This window comes from Mustela nivalis (assembly GCF_964662115.1).
Source record: "Mustela nivalis genome assembly, chromosome: 15".
NCBI lineage: Eukaryota > Metazoa > Chordata > Mammalia > Carnivora > Mustelidae > Mustela > Mustela nivalis.
The window spans coordinates 21025512-21046657 of NC_139034.1; the positions used below are offsets into that span (position 1 = coordinate 21025512).

Here is a 21146-nt window from a genome sequence, read left to right on the forward strand (position 1 = left end):
ATTCTAATAACTTAGTGATAGATGTGCTTAAAACACACTCAACTGAATTTATTTATTAAGTTCTTATTTATAGATAAACATCAGAGAAAGATGTTTAAGTCTACAGTAAGCAGCTGTATTGTCAAAATATGACATCTGATGTTTTCTCTTTCTTTCTTTGCAGCTGCTCATCCTCAGAGCAAAGATGAGATGACCAGAAGCAGACGTGGTTATGACCAATAGGGAGGGTGCTGGACAGGTGGTGAGGAGCAGCTGCTCTATTTCCACTGAGAGCTGAATAAGAGGTTGCAAAGAGGATTTGGGTCACCAGTTAGCCATTTTCAGGAAGAACTCTGAGGCTGCAGAGACTGGGAGCCACTGGAATGTTACAGAACAGGCTCACTAATGTTCCCTGAATGTTAGAAAGAAAGAAAGGAAGGGAGGGAGGGAGAGAGAGAGGGAGGAAGGAAGGATATACTGAGTCCCATACCATCTGGAGCAGGAGTTTATACAGGATAATCCTGAAAGGGTTTTTCAGGCCCATTTTAGGAAATACATCATCTTAATTTAAAAAAAAAAATTCCTACCTAGTGTCCCAGGCCTAGGAAAACCATAGTCATTGAACAACAATGACTCCAGTAGAATTTAATTTCAGAAATTGGAGTCTGTCCTTTTAGAAGCCAAATTAAAGTAAATTTAATCAGCTTAAGTGTTTAGATGCTGGAGATACACATAATACAATGTAGGTGAAGAGTTTAGAAATGAGAGGTCTAATTGAAGCATTGACGCTAATTATCTGTATTTATAATTCTAAAACAGAAAGGATAACCACCCTATTAACTTAAAGAAATAAACTAATCTATGAGAGAGTGTTTTGCAAAGCAGAAAGTGTGATACAATTCAAGGTTGGTGGCCTTGGCTTTTAGATACTCACACAATGATATGATTAATTCCACTTTAAAGAGTAATAAATGATGGTAGCAACTAGGGCACTAAAAAGAAAACCCCTGTGCCTGCCACAGCACTGTGTTTGCCCTTGGGCAACACATTTTCAACTTTGGAAGATGTAAATTTTTTCTTCACAGGTAGAAAATGTATGTTTCCTTTTATTTTATTTACACATCTTCCCTTTAGACTATGATTAATAGGGATTGCATGTGCTTTACAGTAAATAGTATATCCTTAGCAGTAAATAGTTAATCCTTAGCAAATAAAAAGCATAAGTGGAAAGCCAACTTGAAAATGTTTAAGTGTAGCTTTTGTAGATCTAATTAGGACTTTTCAAACTTTTGGATATTCAGTTTTCACTCACCAGTATTTGAGAAATAGGTTTTCCAGTACTTTACCACAATACTCATTTTCTCGATGGTCATTGGTTCATTTAGAGTAATGTCAGCTCCGTGCCCTGAAACACAACCTAAGAGTTTTTGTTTTAAATATTGACCTTATGATTTCTATTTGAAGAAAAAACAAATATTATGTCCAGCAGGCACATACCTTTAAAATTTTCAGGGGTGATAAAAACAAACAGCAAATGTGTATTTTTCTTCTTGCCAAATCTGAGGGAAAAAATGTCAACATGAACCAAAATCATCACTTAAAAAATTGGGATTCAGGGGGCGTCTGGGTGGCTCAATGGGTTAAAGCTTCTGCCTTTGGCTCAGGTCACGATCCCAGGGTCCTGGGATCCAGCACATCCCCCCCTCCCCCAGCATATCCCCCTCTCCCCCCGCAGGGAGCCTGCCGCCCCCCCCCCCCCCCCCCCCCGTGCCTGCCTCTCTGCCTACTTGTGATTTCTGTCAAATAAATAAATAAAATCTTTAAAAAAAAATTGGGATTCAGTATTTTACCTTACTAAGAACTAAACTAGAGTGATTTCCTTTATTTCTGTAGAACTTAAAATGGTGGCATTAATATGGAAATTTAGTAAAAGCAGCATCTCCAATCAGAGATCTTTGAAGGGCTGGACCATTTCTATTCTTGCTTTAAAAAAAAAAGAGCCTAAATCATATCCAGATTCTTGACCTAACCACCATTTTACAAGAAATTTAAGGAAAAGAGAAATATTTTAAAGAATGCTGTGGGGATGAAATCAGCAAAATCTAGAGCGTGAGAAATTCTGTAAGACAAATGACCCCTTTAAAAAATATAAAGAGTAAGAAACAAAGAAATTAAAACAGAGGAAAGGGAAAATTTAATCTTGATTTGTATAAACTAACAGTTTATTTTATTATTTTTTTAAGATTTTATTTATTTATTTGACAGAGAGAGATCACAGCAGGCAGAGAGGCAGGCAGAGAGAGGGGAAGGAAAGGAAGCAGGCCCCTGCTGAACAGAGAGCCCGATGCGGGACTCGATCCCAGGACCCTGAGATCATGACCTGAGCCGAAGGCAGCGGCTTAACCCACTGAGCCACCCAGGCACCCTAAACTAACAGTTTAAAAAAAATCAAAAGATAGGGCAGTATCTGGCTCATTGGAACATGTGACTCTTGATCTTGGAGTCTCGTTTCAAACCCTACATTGGGTATAAAGATTACTTAAATGGATAAAAGCTTTAAAAAATGAATAAATAAAAAATTTAAAATTAAATTATAAGCAGAAAAATTTGAACACTGGTATTTGATAATTTAAAGAACTTATTAATTTTCAGGTGTGATATTGTTATTGTGTTTTTTCTTTTTTTTTAGAAGAGTCCTTATCTTTTTGAGGTATTTATTAAAGTACTTATGGGTGAAAGTACTTAGATTTGCTTTAAAATAATTCACCAGTGAACAGGGGTGGGAAGGTAGGAGGGGGCAGAGATGAAACCAGATTGGTCATGTATTAAAGCTGCATTATGGGTATAGGCAAGTTCGTTATACTGTTCTCTCTACTTTTACATAATTGAAGCAAAAAATAAATAAAACAAAGAAATGTGGCATTACAATAAACTACACCGAGGAGATCAGTTAGTTGGAAATTCTAATAATTTAATGGATATTGAGCATTGGCATTAGCTAGAAGGAAATTATTTTCTAAGGAGAATATTACTGTGAACAAGGCTTTAAAGAGAACTGCTCAACTGCTTAAGAAAAAATAACTATTCTCTAATGCTTAAAGCATCATTTATTATATCAGTATGTGGTTAAGCATGGTTATTATTTATTCCTTAAGACAGGACCTGGAAGAACCCTCACTAAACAATATTGTTAGGTTATCTTATATATGCATTGAAAGTAAAGACACACAATTCTATGCTCCAAGTCACATTACAGTTAACCCTTGAACAACAAGGATTTAAATTATGTGGATCCACTTACATGTAGATTTTTTAATAAATGTAATATAGGAGAGTAGTGGGTATATTTTCTTTTCCTTATGATTTTTTTTTAAGATTTTATTTATTTATTTGACAGAGAGAGATCACAAGTAGGCAGAAAGGCAGGCAGAGAGAGAGGGGGAAGCAGGCTCCCTGCTGAGCAGAGAGCCTGATGTGGGGCTTGATCCCAGGACCCCGGGATCATGACCTGAGCTGAAGGCAGAGGCTTTAATCCACTGAGCCACCCAGGCGCCACTCCTTATGATTTTCTTAATAACATTTTCTTTTCTTTAGCTTTACTTTATTCTGAGAATACAGCATATAATACATATAAAATCCAAAATAGATATTAATTGATTGTTCCAAATTATCAGCAGGGCTTCAATTCAACAGCAAGTAATTAGTAATTCAGTTTTTGGAGGTAGTCAAAAGTTACACATGGATGAGAACCACATTTGAATGGAGATAGACTGAATAAAGCAGAGTGATATTCCTAGAGTGGGTGGGTTTCACATAATTAACTGAAGACCTAAATAAAACAAAAAGTCTGGGTAAGAAGGCAACTCCTCCAGCCTGACTCCAGAGCTGAGACATTGGCCTCTTCTAGCCTTCAGACTCAAACTGAAGTATCAGCTATTCTTGGGTGGTGAGCCTGCCAGCATTTCAAATGAAATTTAATACCATCAGCTTTCCTGGTTCTCAGACCTTTGCATTCTGAATGACTACACATCAGCTCTCCTGGATCTCTGGTTTGCCAATTACAGATCTTGGGACTTCTTGGCTTCCATAATGTCATAAGCCACTTCCTTAAAATAAATCAAATTCTCTCCTCCTTTATCTCTAGGTACATGGACAGATAGATGATAGATCGATAGAGAGCTCGCCATCCTATTGGTTCTGTTTCTTGAGAATACAATCTGATTAATATAGCCACACTGTTTATCCATTCATCTGTCTGTCAACATTTGGGTTCCTTCTCCCTCTTGGCTATTGAGAATAGTGCTGCTGTGAACATGATGTGAAAATATTCCAGAAACAACCTTATAGATACACCCAGTGGAATGTTTGGCCAAATGCCCGAGTACCCATGGCCCAATTAACCATCACAGTGTTATATGCATACAGTGGAATATATTATCCAGTCTTTAAAAAGAAGGAAAAGATGTTAAATGCTATAATATGGATAAACCTTGAAGACGTTATGTTAAGTGAAATAGGCCAGTCACAAAAAAGTAAGTACTATATAATTCTACTTATAGTATCTCAAGTAGTCAAATTCATAGAAACAGAAAGTAAAATGGTGGTTATCAGGAGATGCAAAGAGGGGTAGAGGGAGAGTTGTTTAATAGGAATAGAGTTTCTGATTTGCAAGATGAAAAAGTTCCGGAGGTACAGTTCACAACAATGTTAATACACTTAACACTACTGAACACTAAAAAATGGACAAGATGGTAACACTTCGGTTATGGGATTTCAACACAATAAAAAAATACCCTCTGTAAAGAAGTTATACATGGATTTTTGACGATGCAAGAAATTGGTACCCCGATCCCTCATGCTATTCAAGGGTCAACTGTATACATAATTTATATATCTGAGTAATCTACTATGAGAACCCACTAAGTGCCAGACTTGAGCTAAGCTCTAGGGAATATCATGGACAGGAAAACAAGGTCTCTGCTCTCCTGGAGTGAACAGTTTCTTGAGGGGGTCGGATGTTGAACAAATCACTATAGATAATTAATTAAGTAGCCAAATATATACCTGGTGTTGTGAAGAAAAGTCATAGAGGCCAGCGGAAAGACATAACTGGGAACTACCCCACCCTGCAGCCTCAGGCTTCCATCCAGAAATGCCTCTGTGGCTGATTAGGAGTTAGCTTTACACAAGGTAGTAACGCTACTGGGGTCAGAAGCAGATAAGCAGTAAACTACTTTCTGGACAAACAGAACAGGCCCTGGGAAAAGGCCCTGGAATATAGAGAAAGTCAAACAAGTCCAAGATGGTACTGAGTCTCTAAGGGAGAGACATATAACATAAGACCAGAGAAGGTATGTAGAACTTTAGGCTCAATTAAAGATTTGGTATTTTCTTAAAATGGACAATGGGAAGCTATTAAGCCATTAACAGGATTATATTTGCATTTTAGAAAGACCACTCTACGATGGGGTGGACGGAGGATGACAGCACAGGGTAGATTTGGGAGACCATATTCCAAGTACACAGCCAAGAACTGATGGTAAAGTAGACATACCAGAGAACTTTCTTTAAAAAAAAAAAATCAAATAATTCAGAGTATTTACTAATTACTTCAAACAAGCAGGACAGTGCTAACATATGACATGCACACAACTGAGATTTCTTCAGGCTTGATTCTGCTGTATGAATTCTGAGGAGTTAGGGCTAAAAGAGGAAAAAAGAGAGAATGCACATTTCTATGAGGAAATGAGACGCTCAGGCAGAAGTACGACCATCAAAACAGGCATATGCGGGAGGGAGCCTAGGACTGACTGGCGGACCAGACGTGGAGGTAAGAAAGGCACATTAGCTTACTGGTGGGGGAGGGCCTGGTGGCATGGAGGGAGATAAGAATGTCACCTGCCACGATGTAAGCATTTCATGTATAATTTTAAGTGGGATATGATGTAGGCATGATAACGAGACGGGGAAACGGAAGTGGAAAGGAAAAATGAACTAAACAAATAGGACCACAGAAAGAAACATCTAGCTCAACTTCTGAAATAAAAAATATTTTGCTGATTCACAAAGAGAAATTATAAGCTAAAATACTCTAGAATTAGAGAAATTTTAAATAAAACAGATTCTTTGCTTTTAGAAATATTCTGTGTCTGTTTTTTTTTTTTTTTTATTTTACAAATTGACATTACTGGCACAAAAGTAGATTAGACTTGGATAGTGTTATATGCCCTCACGATGACTTTCAAATTTCAAGCTTTACATCAGACAGAGTTGGAATTCCTGGATTTTTGTCATTAGTACAGAATCAATTACCAATCCCAACACTTCTCCTGCCAGTGAAACTCTAATTGTGATGCTGTACAGGAGCTCCACGAACCAAGAGAATTCCCAGAATCCTGGTCCGGTGCTCAGCTGCTCATTCATATTCTCTAGAGATCGATAAGCTAAGGGTTTCCAGGATCACAAAAAGAAAAAAAAAATCCTCTTCTTAATGAATGAATGTTCCTTAAAACTAAGCAACACAGAAATAAAGCAAAAATCTCTTTCATCCACCTCAATTAACAGCAATTCTTCCATATACCAAAATCAAATTGCAGGTTTTGAGGCCTTATGAGTACCTTCTCAGTTGAAATCTCTTGGGCTTTAAAAATTTGCAGTTCATTGGGGGACAGTTCATTTAAATGTCGATACAGTTCCTGAGACCATACTCTACAGACAAGACTGGATGTTGATATTCTAGTGTCCCTTCCTATACCTGTCTTTGGTATCTCTGGAGCTGGAGAAATAAGCTCAAACCACAGCAGTACAGATCCCCAATCTTGCCCCTATGCCCAGGTCTGGCCCCTGGTAGCTGAAAAAAATAAAAAAGGTCGTATAAAGTGACTTGATTGAGCTGAGTCATACACACAGCTAATTAAAGAACCTCAAGAAAGCGCTGGCCTCGGAAATCTACCATCTAATAAAAGGACCAGTGGTGTCTTATAAGTCCCTGTGAAGCCAGGGGAAACTTCTGGAGTACAAGGACTTCAAGGGACAAAAGCCAGTGTCGCTTTTGGGTGGTAGCCTTCTTGAGCACAGTTATCCATTATGCCATCTGTGGGCCAACTGGAGCCAAACTAACCTGGCAGGCCTATTTGGGACTTGTAACAAATAATGTTCTTTGCTAATGACTTAATTAAAACAACCATTTTCAATGAGAAAATTGAGAGCTTTACATGTGAAAACGTTATGCTCCCTTGCTCCCAATAGGGCACCTGTGATAAAATCTAGTTGAGCTCTGAGGGTTTGTTCTGTTGATAGTGATGGTTGGTTTGCTCTGTTCCCATTACACTCTTCTTGCCGTGAACCTAAGTCAGGGTCACCACATTTACACTCAACTGTCAATTCATAGGATTATGTTTTTAGCAAAACTACTTTGATATTTTGTTGTTATTTTATCATCAAGCATTCAGGGGCTGGGTCATGCCAACTAACTAGTAAGATTTACTGAATTGCACTGTCAAGTCAAAGATGTTTTGGAATTGGGAACACAAATGGACAGCTTGTTGGATAGATCCCTGTGGCTCACAAGATTAGGTTTTCTTAGTGAAGTAATAAGTTAACTGATCAGACAATTGAAACTACATGGGAAAAATAAAATCAGATCCAAACTTGATTTGTAGCCAGAACAGATGGAACCACATTCTGCATTCCTTTGCTACTGCTGAACTACTCAGAGTTCACAAGCACAGAATTCTAAGGACTGCAGAGACATTTCATGGAATGGAAAAATCACAATTTCAGACGGGATCCATACACTGTCGATGAGTTTAAAACACATTTTAATTTTCCATTCCTGGCTTTGGAAGATAAGGTATCAGGATGTGTTTGAATTATCAAGTGTCTGCTTTTTGAGTGGGGTTCAATTTGGAAGTCTGAAGCCAAGCATATGAACCCTAAGACTCTTAAAACATTCTATCAGTGGGTAATATTTAAGTTCATCTGGCTCAATAACAATGTATTCATAAAATGAAATAAAATTGGGGAGTACTATTAAGATCATTAACCTATAATTGAGATGTGCCATAATTCTTTTTTTTTAAGATGTTATTTACTTATTTGAGAGAAGAGAGTGAGTCAGACAGATTGCAGGGGAAGGGGCAGAGGGAGAGGGAAAAGCAGGCTTCCCACTGAGCAGGGAGCCCCATACAGGATGCTGGAATCATGACCTGAGGAAAGGCAGAGTCACCAGGTGCCCCTAAGATGTGCCATAATTCTTGAGAATGTCCGTCTGTAAATTACCAATATTTTTATGAATGATTTAAAGTGATCATTGATTAGTTTTAAACTGAAAACATAGTTCTTATATAAGCATAAATTTAAAAATCCTAAATAGGCTGCTTACATTTTATTCTAAAAAAAAAAGAAAACCTAATGTTATAGCTAACAGGCTATATACTTCCTTCTCATCCTCAGTAGAAATCCATATGTATTATAAATATATAGATTTGTGATTATGGGCTGTAATACTGCAAATAAATGGGGACATTTCTAGTCTACATTAAGCTTCTTACTAACTGGTGAAATGTATAAAATACCTAGAGAGAGAACATAAACAGTTGTGTATTTTGCAGAACTCATCCAGATTTTGAGACATTACAAAGCAACAAGGATGTAAGAGGGAAAAATCTAAAATCAGCAAAAGAAAAGCTAAACATTTCGTTCTGGTTTGCACATTAAATGTCAGCGCCAACTCAAAAGATACAGTGCTTTAGGAATGATGAAGATTTAAATGCCTTACAAATGGGGCAGTAAGTTTACAGGACTCATTACTCTAAGAGAAACCACAGGTTCAAAAACAGAAACAAAAATACAAACATGTATAATCCCACAAGAGTTTAAATAATTCATAAGTCATAAACACATAACAGTTCTGAGGGCAAGAAAGGGAATTCTAGGGACATCCTAAACCTCTGAAGCTAGCATCACGAAAGGCAAAGATTCCACAAAGAAAACTATGCCTTTTCTAGGGAGGAAGGCAAAAGCTAGAAGGCAATGTCTGCACTGAATGGCATTTCCCCAACACACCCACACAGTCGTTTCCTCACACCCCAGCTAGGTATTGGGTACTATACTATACACTAGGTATTAGCAGAACAAGAAACAAGAGAAACATATCCAGGTGTTTTCAAATGATCTTCTTTTTCTTTTGAAACAAATGTTTTTATAGCAAAACAGAACTACCATATGCATTTCTGTATATTTAGTACCTTCGTCTACCTTCTTTTCCCTGCAGAAAAGTCGTCAGCTGTGTTATTCAGAGCAAAGAAACCACCAGTGGGGAGAACCCACACAGGAGAGTATCAGACGGGGAGTTCTCTAACCTTCTAGCTTTTAATATTTGCAACTAGACATAAAACTAGTTCTTAAATAGAACCATAATCTTATTCCTGTTCAAAATGTAGCTTCAATGCTAGCAAATACAAAGCCTTTACTACAGTCAGAGGGACCTGGCTAGGCTCCTACTCTTAAAAGGAAGAAAGAGATTAGCCACACTAATTTGTCCAGTACTCTTCCAAAATGCTAAACATGTTTGTACGAAGTGTGGCAAACACTGAACCTCACGGGTGTGAAATAGGGGGCTTCAGCAGAGAAACCAAGTAATTACAGACTTTTACAAAGAACATGAAGAGAAAAGAGTTCTAGTTTGAGTTTTGTAAAAGTCAGTCATGTGGCCTTAGGCAAATCCCTTCACCTTTCGTCCTTTGTCCCGGTAGGGATGACAAAACCCTGCTCTACCTTCCTCAAAACACTGTTGTAAAAGTGTTGAAATACAATAAATGTGAAATTAAAATGAAGTCCCAGCCAGGGAACTCTATTCATAGGAGTCATTTTTTAAAGGTATGTAACAAAAGAGGCGTATCTTCAGAAGAAAGACAGTTCACAACATATCTTGAAAATGAAATCCTCTTTGAGGTAGTTTACCTAATTTGTCTAGAGTGCATATTCCCAGAGGAAAGCCAAAAGAAATGCAGAGGATCACCAGTTCTAAGAAACCTCTGGAGCTGCATCTGTCTCTCTTTTTTAACAAGGAGCTCGTCGATTTGACTTCTTCCCATTTCAACTTTTCTTGGCCCCTAACATAACAGGCTTGCTCCTTGTTATTCAGGGATAACAACATTGTCTCTGACAGAAAGGCCTGTCCTGTAATTATTACAAGTCCTTCAATATTCTGATATCATCTGTGATTATACTCGCTCTCTCAAATCTTCTCATAGACAGGGAAGAAATTCCTTTTGACCTAACCTTGTTTAAAAACACCCAAAATGGGGGGTGCCTGGGTGGCTCAGTTTGTTGAGCATCCGATTCTTGATTTCGGCTCAGGTTATGATCTCAGGGTTGTGAAATCAGGCCCCATGTCAAGTTCCGAGCTGAGTGTGGAGCCTGCTTACAATTCTCTCCCTCCACCCCACCCCACCTCTCTCAATCTCTCTCTCTCATTAAAAAAAAAAAAAAAAAAAAAATCCAAAATGGCTCAAAATCCTATGTAGTCAGGCAGGAAAGCACACACCTAACTCTCCAACCACCAGACTCCAGACCTCTAGAGCGGAGTGGGTCAAACAGAAGCAGAATGTCTATGGAGCTACAAGATGAAGCAAAAGTATTGGATGTAATATAGATCTGGACTGGACATATCTGGAGAGCCTTAAGGCTCTTCCACATTAGGACATCTTTGAAAAAGATCATTTTAGTCCATTGCTAACATGACATAGAGCTGAGAGTGCTCCCCTGCTTTAGTATCTGCCATCACAATTAATGAAAAGATATGCCATTTTAAGTGACATAGTTATTAAAAAGGAGAGTAGCTGTGGGATTATTTATACCAAATAAATTTCTATGATAAATTAATTCTCACATTCTCACCCACATCTATTACTTTTCAAATTAAAATGATAATTCTTATAATAGCATGTCAAACTGGTAACAAAAACAATAATATGTGTACCTATTCTGCCCATGAAAATATCTCTCATCTTAAAAATTAGAGCATACATAGTACCAACTTTTAAAGTTTGTGTTTTTTTCTGTACTAGAAAAGGGTTTTAATAAAAACTTTTATAAAGGTATAGAGTCAAGGTTTTTGAACTTCACCTAATTAATTTGATAGCTCCCAGCAACTCGGCTGTTGGCAAAGAAGTCATCCTCAGGAAAACCATGTCAAATGGGCGGTCCTTCAGCAGTGCGGCTGCCTGCCCCACATTCCTGATGGTTATGGTGACTTTTGCAATATTTGAAAAGGATTTCTGTGCAATATCTGCCAGGTACTGAACAGTGAGGTCTCCAACTAACAAGAGGTCTATTTTTGCCTGAAAGAGAAGGAAAAAGGCAGAAGTACCACATAATTAACATCTGAGCATAGAGAAAATGTCATGTACAAGAGGATACAATAAATAAAGGTGATAAAGAACACAACAACTGACTCTACAAGTAGACTGAATGGTCTACTAGAAGCATCTCAGGGACGGGAACTATTAATTTCTTGCCTTCAGTACCTGGGGTCATGAATGGATCTGAAGGTCATGCTATTTTAAAAATACTTTTGTGTACAAATGGTATTCTACTACGGTTTTCACATGGGTTTCTTTCTCATCCTAGGAACAACAGATAGGATTCTTAAGGCCCAGTTTCCCAATCACTTATCCTGCTCAAAAATCTGTTTACTAGTGAGAAAAACCAACTGCTGGCTCTCCCAAACCATTTATTTTGATGAAACATACATTCCAGAAAACACAGTAAGCTCCGAATTCCTAAATTCCAAGAGACATGCATAGTATTTTCTTTAAATGGAATACACATGCTATTCAAAACCCAATATTTTGGGGCCAAAAAAGCATCTTTCTTTCCTTTTGGGATTATTTTCAAGCATATTCAGTTAGAAAATAATATAATTTCCATCTTCACATTTTCCTACGTTTTATTCTCTACAGTTATTGAACACAATCCACTTAAAACTGTCAAAGAACAGGGATGCTTGAATTAATGCAAACAGTCAGGAAACAGTGGGAAATGGCAGGCCACAGACAGGTCCATGTGAGAAAACAGATTTGGGAGCTGACCAGACTTGAAGCCTAAAGAAGTGGGCCCAAGAGTTGGAAACACCTATGAAGAGAAAGGCAGCTTGCCAAAGACACAAATCTGCAAGCCAGGATGCTGGGAAGGCTGTTCCACCATGGGGGTTCCACTCCCCTTCAGCCTGGTTTCCCAGGGGTGGGTGGAAGGAAGATTTGAGGTGCAAGAAACTAGTCAAGTTCAAAGTAAGCAAAACTTTGGCACTTTCCATTTCTATCTGCCTTCTAATTTTCTTCCTTCTTCTGTTAAAAAAAAAAAAAAAAGTCTATCTTTATTTACTCATTTAATCCCCTCCTCAGAAGCAACCACTGTCAACAGTTTGGTCTATATCCTTCCAGATAATTTTATACATACACCTTTTTTTCCATGAAGGCGTTATTATATTTTTCAAAGTGAGTTGCTTTTCTCACAGTAGTTCAACAATTCCTCAGGCCTTTTTCTTTTTTAAATATTTATTTATTTGACAGACGGAGATCACAAGTAGGCAGAGAGGCAGACAGAGAGAGAGAGAGAGAGAGGAAGCAGGCTCCTTGCTGAGCAGAGAGCCTGATGCAGGACTTGATCCCAGGACCCCGAGACCACGACCCAAGCCGAAGGCAGAGGCCCAACCCACTAAGCCACCCAGGTGCCTTCCTCAGGCCTTTTTTTTTTTTTTTTTAATATTTTATTTGTTTATTTGACAGAGAGCTAGAGAGAGAGCACAAGTAGGCAGAGCGGCAGGGAGAGGGGGAGAGAGAGAAGCAGGATATCCGCTGAGCAGGGAGCCCGATGTGGGGCTCGATCCCAGGACCCTGGAATCATGACCCGAGCCGAAGGCAGCTGCTCAACCAACTGAGCCAGTCGGGCGCCCCTCCTCAGGCCTTTTTAAATGCTATCTTCATATAGATTCTACACAGGTTCTCATGTTTGGTCCTAGATATTTCAAAGTTCTGGAGTCATTGTAAAGGGGATAGATTTTTCTCACTCTCTGTATTTTCTAATTGATTACTACTAACACAGAGACTACTACTAATTTACGAAGAATTTGCTTCAAGAACTTTATGGTACTTCCTCTTTAGTTCCAATATGTTTTAGTTGATTCTTCTGAATTTTCTAGATATATAATCATATTGCCTTCAAAAATGATATTTTGTGTGGGGTGCCTGGGTGACTCAGGTGATTAATGGTCAGACTCTTGATTTTGGCTCAGGTCATGATCTCAGGGTCATGAGACTGAGTCCCATGATAGGCTCTGAGCTGGGCAAGGAACCTGCTTGAGATTCCCTCTCTCCTCTCTCTCTGCCCCTCTCTCACCCCCCAATTGTGAGTATGCATGCACACTCCCTCTCTAAAAATAAAATAAAATGAAAATGACACATTTGTCCCTATATCCAGAATTTATGCTTTTATTCATTGATCTTAAAGCATTGGCTATAACATCCAAAACAATGGTGAATAGAAGTGACACTAGGCATTCTTGTCTTGTTTCCGAGTTTAGTGGAAATAATTCAATGTTTTTGCCACTAAATAGGATACAGAAAGTTTCTGGTCCAAACCGTCTACTGAATTAACGAAGTTTCTATTTGGAAGCTAAGACTTTTAAATCAGAAAGAGGTGCTGAAATTTACCAAATGCTTTTTATGGATCAACATAATTATACTTTTTTCTCCTTTATTCTATATTCTGTTAGGTAGTGAATTACATTAATAGATTTCCTAATGTCATGCCATAATTTCCTTGCTGGGATAAACCTATAACGTGTAGACTAAATTCATTCATATTATTTTAGATTTTTCCATCTATGTTCATAAGTAAAACTGGATACAATTTTGTTTTATTGTATTGTCTTATCTGGTTTGGGTATCTCAGGGTCATGCCAGCTTTGAAGAATGAAACAGAAAGTTTCAATATTGTTCTATGGTCTTGAATATTTTATAAAACAGAATTATCTGCTTCTTAAAATTTAGATAAACATGTCTGCAGAATCTGGGCCTGAAGCCATTTACAGAGATGGATTTTAGAGTACCTTTTACAATTCCTTAATGACTACCAGTAAATTTAGATTTTCTACATTAAGTGAATTATGTTCACATATATATATATATTTTAATTCATTTTATTCTCTTTTTAAATGTATTAGTTTTTAAATGTATATAATATTTATTATATTATTGTTATTCTTGCTTTCTAACTGGAGGATAATATATAATTAAATTTTCTTATCTTCTTTTCCTTGGCAATGCTTTATCAGAGGCTATAACTGTGTGGTCCACCCTGAGAGCCACATGTGGCTATTTAAATTTATGTTAACTAAAAGTTTGAAATTCACTTCAGTTGCACTAGCCTCATTTCAAGTGCTCAATATCCACATATGGCAAGTGGCTGCCGTATCAGACAGCATGATTATAGAACACTGTCATCACTGCCAAAAGTGCTTTTGGATGGCACAGTCCTCCAAGTGGCACTCTGTTGTTCCCCAAAGATTTTGATATATATTGTGTCTACGTTCATTCATTGTTAGTTTGTAATTTCACTTTATACTTCCATTTTAACCTCAGAGGTCCATTAAACACCTACCTGAACTGTTTTCAAATTTCAACAGTATGGTGCTTTTGGTTTTGGTTTTTAATTTTTTTGGTTATTGACTAGTCAGTCACTCATTTCTTATTTCAGTGCATTGTTAATGCAAATGTATCCTACATGACTTCTTCTTAGAATGCGTTGGTATTTTCTTTGTGGTGTAATACAGTTTTTTTAATGTTCCATGGATACTTGAAAATAATATGTATTTTCTGCTGGGCACATATGTGCTGGGCACGTATTCTCTACTTTTTAGACAGAACTTACTGTTTTATTTCTTACTTTAGGTCTACTTCAACTTTCAGTTTATAAGATGTGGTAAAATCCTTCCTAATTATAGTTTATGAATTTATAAATTTCTCCAACTACAGACTGTATCTAATTTTGGGTTAGGTATATAGATGTTCATGATAATTATACATATTCACATAAAAACATAATTATAACATTTGATATATATTATATAATAACCTAAATGTTTATATAACATATTTTAAGTCTATAAATCATACATTGATAATTTTATGGGCAGAAAACTATATATTTGAAATATACTTCTTTGTCCTTTTTAATGTTTATCACTTGAAATTTTTTCTAGTATATAGTTATTTTTCATATCTCTTTATTTTGAGCCTTTCTATATCATTTTAATTTCGTGTGAATTCTGTTAATAGTATGTATCTGAATTTTTAGGTTTCTTTCCATAATCTGTGATTTTAGTTTTAATGTAGGAATTTAATTAATTATATTAATGCATTAACTAATGTACATTAACTATTATCATATAATATCAATTGTAAAATTTTTATAACTTAATGTGAAATGGTCTTATTCCCTTCATTGGTTATTTCATGTTTCCCATCCACAGTAATTATGTTTCTTTTTCCCATGCCTTCTGTTAAGCTGATTGGATTTTCCTTTTTCCCTCTTGCTGTTCCCATAAGACTTCAGGAGTTAAACCCCTTATTTCTGTTACTTAATAGTGGCATTAGGGCTCACAATCCAGTGCTAGTTTTACCTGGTAAATATTTCCAAGGTCAAAAATCCCTTGCCTCTGAACGTTGAAGCTATTGGTCCATTTTCATCTAGCATCCAGTTGTTGATAAAAAGAATGAGCTGCTTTGTTTTCCCGTCTGTGCTTTTCTCTTTATGCTACCAGTTCTGATAGTTTTCTAGGATGTGTCTGAGCATAGGTCTTATTCATCCTACTTGGCATCAGTGGAACTTTGGCTCTGTAAGTTTCCTTCCATTTCCCAATTCCCTCCGTCTTCATCCCTCCTTGGCAATCTCCCACTAGATGTGGGACATCCACAATGGATTCTTCATGTCTCTGCTTTTCTCAAAGAGAGTCCCTTAACTTCATTTTTTATATCACCAGCTCATTCTTCAGTCCTTCCAAAGATTTTTATGACTTCAGTTCATTTAATGTGAATTGCTCACTTCTAAGATTTTTCTTTTTTGGTACTTCCTCATAACTTGCTATTTTTAGGATGCGATACCCTCACGGAGAATACAAATCAGAATTTTAGAAGTTTTTTCTATTCCCTTAATAACCTGTCTCTGGAATAGTTGCGTCTAGTGTCTGCATTTGTGTCTAGTTCTGTTAATGTCTGGAGATCCTTGGTTATCCAGACATAAGTATGAATCAAGGACGAAGTCATCATGTACAAGTAGTCTCCCCAGTGGCTGCTTCTTTGCAGGGACAACTGTGGGCTTGGTGTGAATGGGTAAGACAGTGGAAGCAAGGCTGGAGACCAGAGAGCCTGAGGCCAGCCCACTGTCAAAATAATAACGGAAGGCAATACTCTGAAAGCCCAGTACTTTAGTCTATTTCCTTCCCGGGCAGACCTGCCATTCCTTTATTTCTCCTGGCCAATTATAAAGTTCTGGAAATTACCAACACTAGGAACCCAGGTCCCACATACAGCTCATTCTCTTCAGGATGAAGTAGGAGTGAGCTGGGAGAGTCTAGGGGCCCACCTCGCCCAGGTGATCTGCATATACCTAATTCATCACCAGGTGAGCCCACTCTGGTCAACTTTCATCAGTTTCCTCTAACATTCAGCCTCGCCTACCACTAGAATTGTTTTCCCCCTGACTTTCTTCTTTAGATCTTTTAAGCCATGGTTTTGTACTTTTCTTTTAGTGGCAATTTGATCACATCTGCTTTCTAAATTTCAAGTTTCCCTGTGGATTTTTTTTTTTTTTTTTTTAATGGTCAGAAAGAAGCTGCTTTAAGCCAAGATTCCATGAAGTGCTGTACATTGCATTTGGTTAAGTCAACCTTGGACCTCTAATTTGGATTACCTGCTGCCTCCCCCTCACCATCACACCCCTCCCCCCCAGCCACACACACACACATTCCCTTTTTCCCCCATATTTCCTTGTTGAAGGTATCAGCTCATGGTTAAGTATGTCCTACTCTGGGGTGTGGGTGGGACCAGGATGTTGATTTTGGTGCTCCATTCACCATCAGGACCCAGTCTCATTCACCTGCCCCACCCTGTTTTAAACAGGTAAGAATTCAAACTCCTTAGCATAGCCTTTCAATAGCTTGGTATCAACCCATGTCACTAGCCTTATTTCCTTCTATTTCCCTCAAATGTCCTATGTTCTAAGAAGGCAGCATAACACTTGGGAATTTCTACAGTACAGAGTATCAGGAACCTTCTAGAATGTTTCCTTTTCATTTTAAAAACATCCTCCATCTCCAATAGCACTTTAGGAGCAATGTGGGACTCAAAGCTACTGCGATGCCTTTGAGCTCAGATTATGAATCTCCACTGTAGCACAGGGCTTCTTCTATACCAATATAGTCCTTTGTGAACCAAATGCCAAGAATTGTAATGGTCATTAACAAGTGATCATGAAAGGAGCAATTATGGTTTTGCTTTTTAATTAACGTGGTTAACTGAAGCAACCTATGAATGTCCAAAACTAAGCTATCTACTACAGACAAGGTGTCCATTTATCTTCTAAACTGAGACACTTTTGAGAGGGAAAGAGAGTGCTATTAATAATTGCACTAAAATAATATATATAAAAAGGTGTACTGGGCTATTAATAACCTATAAAACTTTCTACTACCAACATTTATTTTCTCTTTCCTTTAAAACATCCTGCCACTTTGCATCACTTAAATATGAATGTTATCTGTATTCTCTCCCCAGAGAGAATTATTGAGCCCCTGCTGCATGGCAGATGCTGTGCTGCAAATACAAAGTGAACAGACAGACAAGGTCCCTGCCTTCATGGGGCTGACATTCTAATCCTTTTTTTCTGCTGCTATACAAATCTTTCAGTCTTCAGAGCACAGGAAGAATCATGTATAAGCCTCAGTTCTACCAAAGCTACTCCTGATTCTTTTCCAAGAGCTGGATGCTGTGGGCAGAGGGCAAAGGCTTTCGAGGCACACAGACCAGGTTCTGTTGCTTAGTCCAGCTACTTACTAACAGCTTTGAGTAAGACCCTTGTGATCCTCGTCTGGAAGGTGGTAATACTTAAATCCAAAGGCTGTTACCCTGTTAGGACCATGTCCTGTACTTGGTAGTTATGGCCATGTTTTCTGAAATAATACCAAGCCTGCACACAGAAAACATCCAGTCACTCGGATGGGGAAGGAAGGAAGTGGAATTAGAGGGGGCACATGTGTCCCCATCAAGTGGTGAAAACCGCCCTAAGTCAAATGGCTCTTTCATTATGTTGAGCCACGGAGAAGGGGAAACAGGGCCCAAAGAGGAGAAAAGCCTTAAATAACAGAAAACAGCAGCTAACTTGAACCCATTCCTACTAGCGCAGATCCTTCTGACTGCAGGATTCCACCAGAAGGGAATCAGTGGCTAATTTCCCCAGAATCTCTCAGCTACTATGGAGAGGAGTCAAGAGCAAGCTCTGAAGAGCAGGCCATGAGGGAGATCAGAGAGGAAAGATCCAGAAAGGGATAAGGCCATACAGCACCACTAACAGGCCGTTTTGCATAAACGTCTACAGTTCTGCGCCATGATGCAAGGCAATTTACAGAGGAGCATGAAATAAAGCAGCTCTGGAAAGAACTTATTTGCTTTCCTGCCAAAGGCTTCCTTCCCTGTCTTACAAAATTGGTGCCATAGCACACGTGGAATGTTAACAATCAGACAAATTAGAACACTGTCCTAGTCCACTATCCTAAGGTAACTTGAATTAACTGAATAGCTTCTAATCAACATAAATCTGAATATTTATGCTGTTAAAAATATCTTGTTGGCAGTGTAATATGAACACAGGTGATGAGAAGAATCCACTGATAGGAATAATAAAATGAAAATGAACAAAACTTTCTATGACATTTTGCTTTGGGAAACTGCCTTTTTTAGTACATCCAAGATTTTCACCTGTGAGCATCACAACTTCGACTGATGGTAGGACTTTATTACATGGGAAATTTTTTTCTATTTGAATTGCTTACTGCACTTTTTTTTTTTTAAAACAGAAGCAATGCATATACATCAAGAAATACTGGAATTTTTTTTTTTTAAAGCCTAAAGAGGAAATAAAAAGTATTTTCAATTCCACCTTTCAGAGATAAACACTGCTAACACCTTGGTATAGATCGTTGAGGTGTAGGCAGTTTTTAAATTTCGACACAATCGTCACCTCTGGTCTGTATCCACTCAGTCTGATTGCTAAATCACAACATCACGCAGGGCACTCCAGTCTCCACCATGTTTAGAACACTGGATTTCCATTTGCAATCTGCAGCAGGCTAAACCCTTAATTAGTAACAGCAGGTGATGAAGTAGTTAAAGCAAATCACTCCTCCATTTTAGTGAGTTGTTATTTATGTCACTCTTATCACCAGGAGCAGAGCTGACAATCAGCAGCAGCTGCATGGGCTGGTGCTCTCACAGGGCAATTGCTGGCCTCCGGTTTCCCCAGGAGTCAAGGGATTTAAACAGCTCTATCTGGAGAAACTTAGCAAGCCGCTCTTCAAATGCAAACAAAAGGTTCGGTTGGGGCTTCAGACTTTCGTTAAGGGTAGGAAGCTTGATCATTTCTACACAACTAGATAATCAGATATTTTATGCAGAATTTCATTTTGTGCAGCTTTGCCTAATCCTGCACCATAAAATACTATTTTCCCTTCGAGTTTAAATTGGTGCATCCGTTTTGAAATAATTAAGAAAACCGATTAAACTGGTCCGCTTCAAAGTGGTCATTTCAGAAAGCTTGTGCTTAAGGAATGAGATTTAAGTACACGGAACATTCTAAGGGCAACAAAACTTCAGGCAGCCCAAAAGTTTTGCTTCTCCTATTTCTCTATCCAGAAATAATAATAATAATAATAATAATAATAATAATAATAATAATAAAAGTCAACACCAGATTGCCTTGCTTTCTGAAATGGGCGAGGCTTTATGCTCTCTTTCTGGAGGGTTAATCATCATCAACTAACTTCCTTCCTTCCTGTCTTCCTCCCTCCCTCCCTCTTTTTTTCTTTTATTCTAAACCAGTCATGGTTTTATGCTTCTACTAAGGGGAAGATAAATCAGGTGCTTTCAAAAGAGGCCAGTGGGCTTTTTGAGTTCCCCGGAGGGTGGGAGGATGTGTGAACAGCACAGATGCCTTTTCCCGCCAACGGGCTTTGGTTTCCAGGCACAACTGCCGGTTTGGGTGTAAGCCTGGGGAAGGACATGCAAGGACTTTTTGGACCCAATGCCCGCAGGCGAACTGAAAAAAGCATGCCAAGCTGTGCAGAGACAAGCATGCTCAAAATAAGCTTTCCCGGGTTAAAAACACTTTCCTATATTCAAAGTAAAAGCGAAGTTGTCGTCATTCCCATTCTGGAATACCTACTAAGTTCCGCTCCCGGGTAAGCCTCCCGGGTGGCTGGCTGGAAAATTGGGAGTTTGGGAAGCGTCAAGCGCCCGAGAGGCATGTCTGTGTAACAAAACCGCTCAGCCGGCCTCCTCTCCGGCCTCCCGCCTCGGGGACCGGCTCAAGCCCCTGGAAGTGGCCCTCCTGGAGCCGTGCTCCTCGGCGTCCCCCAAATGAGAGATGCCTGTGCGGGCCAAGGGGGCCACCGGGCTCCGGGCCCGCGCGCGGCTACAAACAACGCAGCTGCCTCCCCTTCCTCCTCCTCTTACCTGGCCAGGGATTTGGCTGCGCTCTGGGCGGATAATTGAGGCCGCCATGGCCCGTTGCCCACGTGCCGGGTCCTGGGGCAGCCTCACCGCAGGAGAAACTCGGCCACGCCGCCGCGTCCTGGCCGCCCGCTCCGCCGCACGGATGGCTCGTCGCCCACAGCTGTGGGTGCGTACGCCCCCACCCCCCACCCCCCCTAGCCCCGGCCTGCCTTAAAGTGGCCCTGCTGCCCCCGGCCTGGGCACCTGGGGGAGCTGCAGGCTGCTGGAAGGGGCCCTGCGGGACCTGGGCTGGGGGAGGGGCTGCGGGGGGCTCCCAGGGAGAGGGCTGTCCAGGGTGTCTTGAGGGGTCCTTGGTAGACCCTGTCACTGCGTCACCGG

At 39.1% G+C, this 21146-nt stretch overlaps 1 protein-coding gene across 1 annotated transcript in view; it reads right to left on the reverse strand.

Moving 5' to 3' along the window:
- Positions 1-20841, reverse strand: part of SOHLH2 (spermatogenesis and oogenesis specific basic helix-loop-helix 2) — a 50224-nt gene extending 29383 nt beyond the window's left edge. Inside the window, exons 1-4 of the mRNA XM_082700463.1 lie at positions 20769-20841; positions 11110-11324; positions 1477-1538; positions 1292-1396 (exon numbers count right to left, since the gene is read on the reverse strand). Coding sequence (XP_082556589.1) covers positions 1292-1396; positions 1477-1538; positions 11110-11324; positions 20769-20816 — 430 coding nt within the window. The 5' untranslated portion in view covers positions 20817-20841. The remainder of the gene's footprint in view (positions 1-1291; positions 1397-1476; positions 1539-11109; positions 11325-20768) is intronic.
- Positions 20842-21146: the final 305 nt, after the last annotated feature.